The sequence below is a fragment of the Alligator sinensis genome, unplaced genomic scaffold, assembly GCF_000455745.1.
Source record: "Alligator sinensis unplaced genomic scaffold, ASM45574v1 scaffold1462_1, whole genome shotgun sequence".
In the NCBI taxonomy this organism is placed as follows: Eukaryota; Metazoa; Chordata; order Crocodylia; family Alligatoridae; genus Alligator; species Alligator sinensis.
In genome coordinates this window covers 239617-245186 of record NW_005842850.1, presented here as the reverse complement: position 1 = coordinate 245186, position 5570 = coordinate 239617, and the positions used below count along the sequence as shown (strand labels likewise).

At 60.6% G+C, this 5570-nt stretch overlaps 1 protein-coding gene across 1 annotated transcript in view; it reads left to right on the top strand.

The window, feature by feature from the left end:
- ZMIZ2 (zinc finger MIZ-type containing 2) overlaps positions 1–5249 on the top strand; it is a 9788-nt gene extending 4539 nt beyond the window's left edge. Inside the window, 8 exon segments of the mRNA XM_014525626.2 lie at positions 1362–1467; positions 1636–1793; positions 1917–1984; positions 2240–2308; positions 2577–2827; positions 2977–3152; positions 3256–3483; positions 3874–5249. Coding sequence (XP_014381112.1) covers positions 1362–1467; positions 1636–1793; positions 1917–1984; positions 2240–2308; positions 2577–2827; positions 2977–3152; positions 3256–3483; positions 3874–3981 — 1164 coding nt within the window. The 3' untranslated portion in view covers positions 3982–5249.
- Positions 5250–5570: the final 321 nt, after the last annotated feature.

Here is a 5570-nt window from a genome sequence, read left to right as displayed (position 1 = left end):
TGTTTGGGGCCTGCAGATGCCCCCCCACCTGATGGGGCAGAGAGCACAGGGCAGGGAGCCAAATGCAGATCAGCTGATGGGGCAGGATGCTGAATGCACAGCAGCCGGTGGGGCCTGCAGCTGCCCCCCCACCTGAGGCATCCCCCGCAACATAACTGGGCCCAGTCCAGCACAGGGCAAAGGGGAAGGAAGGAGCTGGTTCCCGTCCACACCAAGCCCCCAGCTACTGAGGGAGGCTGAACCCCTTCAGCATGTGCTGACCCAGCCAGCCAAGCCTGAGAGCAGAGGAGAGAAGAGCTGACTTGCTTTCTTGATGGGTTTTGGACCTCCAGATTAGAAAAAATGTTGATTTCCACTCCCCCGGCCAAAAAGCCCCCAGGACTGTCACATTTGGACCCAAAACTCAGGCCTTTTGCCTGGCAAGCCACAGACTGGCTTTCTCGTAGCCTTGGGTGTGGCCATGATGCACGTACCCCCATGGGCTGCCGTGGGAGTTCTGAAGGGTGGGTTGGGAGCAGAGGGGCCTGGACTACACTTCCCACAATACATTGCAGCACCCCAGCTTATATCCCCGTTTTCTGTTTTGCCTCTGTTTCTGGCAACTCCAATGAGATGCTCAGAGGTTCCCGGCTAGAACAGGGCTCTGGGAAGGCCTTGCTGCTGGGGAGAGGGTGGCCTAGTAGTCAGTCAGGCAGCGGGGCCAACTCCTTGGAGCAGCCAGCAGGAGGTGCTGGCAGCCCAGACGCCTGGCTTTCAGCTCTCGCTGCATGCCGTAGGCCCTCGATGCTGCATGTTGGCAGCTGGATGAATTGAAATCCTTCATTAGGGGCCAGAGATGGCAAGATCTGTCCTCCCATGCCCTTGAGCATGAGCCCAGCTCTGAGCCAGACCCCTGAGGCATCTGAGGTCTTGGTTTCAACCGTCCCATAACTGTCAGCAGCCACATTTTTCCCACAACCCCCCCACCGGACTGGGCTGTGGAGTCCATGCTGGATTTTGCCACCAGGGTGGATCTGTGTGACGCTTCAGTGCAACCAGGGGCAGAGCTGAGGTCCCGTAGCTGGAAGTGGGTTAATAGCAGATCCCAGGATCTTTGCATGGTGGACGGGGAGAGAATCTAGGAGCTATGTGGGCCCCCTCCAGAAGGGAGTTTGGAGACAGCTCTTCTGTAGCCAGGGGGGAGTGCGTTGGAGATCTTGAGCTCTTGTACTGGACCCAGTCAGCCAGGGTGGCTGTGCAAAGGGGCAGCCAGGCACTTACCCCCCAGAGCTCAGAACTGGGGATCTCTATGGGCAGAGCTCTCATGGGAACCAGACATGGAGCCCCAGCCCCTCTCTGAACCCTGGCCCCATCCTTTGCAGTCTCACCTCTTCGTGCTGCAGCTGGTTCACCGCCCCTCTGTGCGCTCTGTGCTGCAAGGTCTCATCAAGAAGCGGCTGCTGCCGGCTGAACACTGCATCACCAAGAGTGAGTGCCTGGAGGAGCTGGGGGCTGGGAGCTTGGCTAGAGCAAGGGGTGGGAGCCCAGTCCCTGAAGGGCTGCCCCTGGGAGCACCAGGTGAGCTGCTCCCAGTTTGGGGTCCTGCAGCCAGTAAGAACCATGCCCCTGCCCTGTGGCTTCTCCCTCTCTGCCCAGTCAAGCGCAATTTCAGCAGTGGCACCATCCCGGGCACACCGGGTCCCAATGGAGAGGATGGGGTGGAGCAAACAGCCATCAAGGTGTCCCTCAAATGCCCCATCACCTTCCGGAGGATCCAGCTGCCCGCCAGGGGCCACGACTGCCGGCACATCCAGGTGAGACCCCTTCTCTTGCTCCTGATCCCCGGGCCTGGTGGGGCGGGGGGCCCCCCTCAGAGCACGGTGCCTGCTGGGGTAGCACAACCTGGCTCACGCTCACCTGCTGTCTCCCATGCTCAGTGCTTTGACCTGGAGTCCTACCTGCAGCTGAACTGTGAGAGGGGGACCTGGCGATGCCCCGTCTGCAAGTGAGTGGCTGATTCAGGGCAACAAGGTGCAGCAGTTAGAACCAGGCTCTGCTGGGGAATTTCCAGTCCTACACTGCCTCAGTTTCCCCATGTGTGTGACAGGCATCAGGATGGGGGCATCTGTCCTGATCTCTGCTGGCAGGACATAGGGTATCCAGGCCGGGAGGGGTAGTGGGGGGGGGTGTGGGCTGCTATGGGGTGCTGAGCCCACGCTTACTCAGCCTCCTTCTCACCCCTGCCATGCCTTGCCTGCAGCAAGACAGCCCTGCTGGAGGGACTGGAGGTGGACCAGTACATGCTGGGCATCCTCATCTACATCCAGAAGTAAGTGCCCCCCTGCCTTGCCCCGCACTACACTGTAATGCTAGAGCCAGCTCTCGCCACTAGGGGGCAGGGCAAGCCAGAGGTGCCCCAGCTGCCCTGTAGACCTGCTGCCAAGGGAGCGTGTCCTAGAGACCCCCCAAGCCTGACATGGCGTGGGCAGCTGGCTGGCCCTGGTGCTGCGTGCTGTGTTTAGCCCAGAAGAAGCGCTGGGCACAGCCCGCTAGACTCGGCAAGGGCTAACCAGCCCTGTGGTGCTCTGCCTCCTCAGCTCGGACTATGAGGAGATCACTATCGACCCAACGTGCAGCTGGAAGCCAGTGCCCGTCAAGCCTGACGTGCATGTCAAGGAGGACCCAGACGGCCCTGTGCTAAAGCGCTGCCGCACCCTGAGCCCCAGTCACATGGTGCTGCCCAATGTCATGGAGATGATCGCGGCCCTGGGTCCTGGCTCCTCACCCTTCGCTCCCCTGCAGCCTCCGCCTACTGCGGGTGGCACTGCTGCGGACTACAGTAGCCAGGGTGAGTGTTCCTCGCATTTCCTTACCATAGGGTGCTGTGCAGGGTGAGCAGGGCATGGAGTATCCCAGCCTGGGGAGTCATGGGGGCAGGGCAAGGGGTATCTAGGCAGTGGGTCTGTGGGCAGGGCATGACATGCTTCTCCCCTGCAGGCTCTGCATTCCCTGGCCCTGGGAGCTTCCCGGACTCCTTCCCACCCACCAACCCCGGCACGCCGACGCTGCCTGACTTCCCACCGGCACCGCCTCCTGTCTCCTACCCACCCGATGTGCCTGGTGGCCTCCTAACTCCTGAGAAGCCGCCCGCGTCCTCTGGCACCACCACACAGGTCAGCTCAGGGGGCCAGCACCTGCTGCGTGGCCATGAGGCCTGCCACGGCTATCCCCTGGCTGGTGCTGCCTTCACCGCCGGCTTTTCTTCTCCCCCTGCAGATGCCCCCAGCGGGCCGAATGGACCCTTCCCACAATGCCGTGCAGCAAGGGCTCCATGCTCCCGGCCTGGGCAGCCACCGTGCCACGCCGCAGGCCCGGCCACCACTGGCACAGGGAGGATCGGGGCCACCAGGCCACACTGGGGACCTGGCCTTCACTCCCGGGCCAGGAATGGTGGGGCAGGCAGGCATGCCGGGGGCCACAGATGGCCCGGAGCCTTCCCTGGACGTAAGTGATCGCCTTCCCTCCCCATCTCCCTGTAGCCCCATGCCAGCTGGTTCCCAAGGTGCAGTCCCTGGCCAGCCAGGCTGGAGTAAGCCAGCCGGGATTCCTGGGTTCTTTTCTCAGCACAGTGGGTTTGGAGTAGGGGTGGATGAGCCCAGACTCCTGGGTTCACTTCCCAGTGGGGTTGAAGCTGGAGCAGGAAAGTCTGGGTTCCCTTCCCAGCGGGGCTGGATCTGGGGCGCCCAGATTTCTGGGTTCTTTTCTCTGTGGGACTGGAGCAGGGGTGGGTGAGCCCAGACTCTTGGGTTCTTTTCTCAGCAGGGCTGGATGTGGGGAGCCCGGATTCTTGGGTTCTTTCCCGCCCAGCTGATGGCCTCCCCTCTGTGCCTGCAGCTGCTGCCTGAGCTGACCAACCCCGACGAGCTGCTGTCTTACCTGGGCCCCCCCGACCTGCCCACCAACAGCAACGATGACCTCCTGTCCCTCTTCGAGACCAACTGAACTTCTCTCTTCCCCCCATGGACCTCTCCCCATGCCCAGTGTTTGGGCCTGAAGCTCCTGCCACTGCCTCGGGGAACCATGGTGACTCTGGGCAGGGAGGACCCAGGGGTCCAGGATGTGGGCCGGGAGATCTGTGGCTGGAAAAGAGCCCTACTGACCCCATGGCTGGGTGCCTGGACATGGTACCCGTCCCACGGTGAAACATCCCATGTCCTTTCCCACCCCCATCCCCGCCAATGCCCGCAGTATCCCTTGCCACCTGTATGCCCTGGATGTGTGTGGGCAGCTGTGCGAGGCGAGAGCGGCCGAATTCTGGCCCCACAAGCACAAGGATGTACATAATGTAGAAACACTAACCCCTCCCCAACCCGTGACATATTTAAAGGCAAGAGCATCGCCCCAGCCCCCCTGTATATAAATGTGCATACGCTGCCCTATCTGTAACATAGCCCCTGCTGTGTGGAGCCCCCCCAGCACGCCAGCTGCACCCTGTGGCCTGTCTGCCTCTGCCCTGAGCTGTGGCCGAAAGAATCAGGGCCGTTTCCAGCCCCCGAGCACGCCCAGATCAGCCGGTGGGGGGTGAGTAAAAAATTGGAGTGTAAAGGAAAGGAACACACCTCCCAGCATACGCATGCACGCACATGGATACATGCAGGCATGTACACAGACATAAGAGAGGGAAGTAGGGCTGGAAGGGATCTCTAGAGGTTATCTAATCCAACCCCGATGTGCATACATACACGTGCATGCACATGGATAGACACATGGACATGCACGCATAGACACATGCACAGATGTGCACACCGCTATGCACATACACACACATACATGCAGACCCTTGCACAAGCACATACAGGCATGCATGTGCACACGTGCTTGCATACACACAGATATGCGCACATGTACATGCAGCTGTGGGCTCACATGCACACACTTGCAGAGAGACACGCTCAGATGTGAGCACAGAGACACGTGTGCACACCCTGCACAGGCGTGCAAGCATATGCCCACAAACACAGACGTGCACACTTGCAAGGAAGGGGGAGTAAGGAGTATGCACTTCCCTTCCCCATGCATGTGCGTGCACACACTTCCCCATCCCAGCCTGACCTCAGCAGAAGCTGGGGTCCTGGGAGGGGCCTGCTCCCCCCAGTTGGCCCCCCCCGACCCCATCCTGCCTATGTCCAAGCGCCGCGGCTGCGGCCCCAGTTGGTGTTGGTGTACCTGGGTGTCCTCGCTCTCCATTAAAGGATTTCTTTTGACCATGGGCCCTGTGTTGCCCACCAGGGGTTTGGCTCTGGGGCAGAAGGGGTTAATGCCAGCTGGAGGAGGGGAGGGGCACGGGGCTGGCAGGGTGGCATTTGTGTGTTGGCATGTGTTGGAGTACACAGTTGTGCCCCTATCTGTCACGTGTATGTGTGTCCCAGACACCTGGATTCTTTGTGTGTGTGTCTTGTGTGTGTCTCCATATTGGGGTGTGTAGGGGTACACAGCTGTGCCTCCATCCATCACGTGTGTGTATCCTGGATGCCTGGGCTCTATGCATTTGTGTCCATGTTGAGATGGGGAGGGGTACACAGCTATTGTCC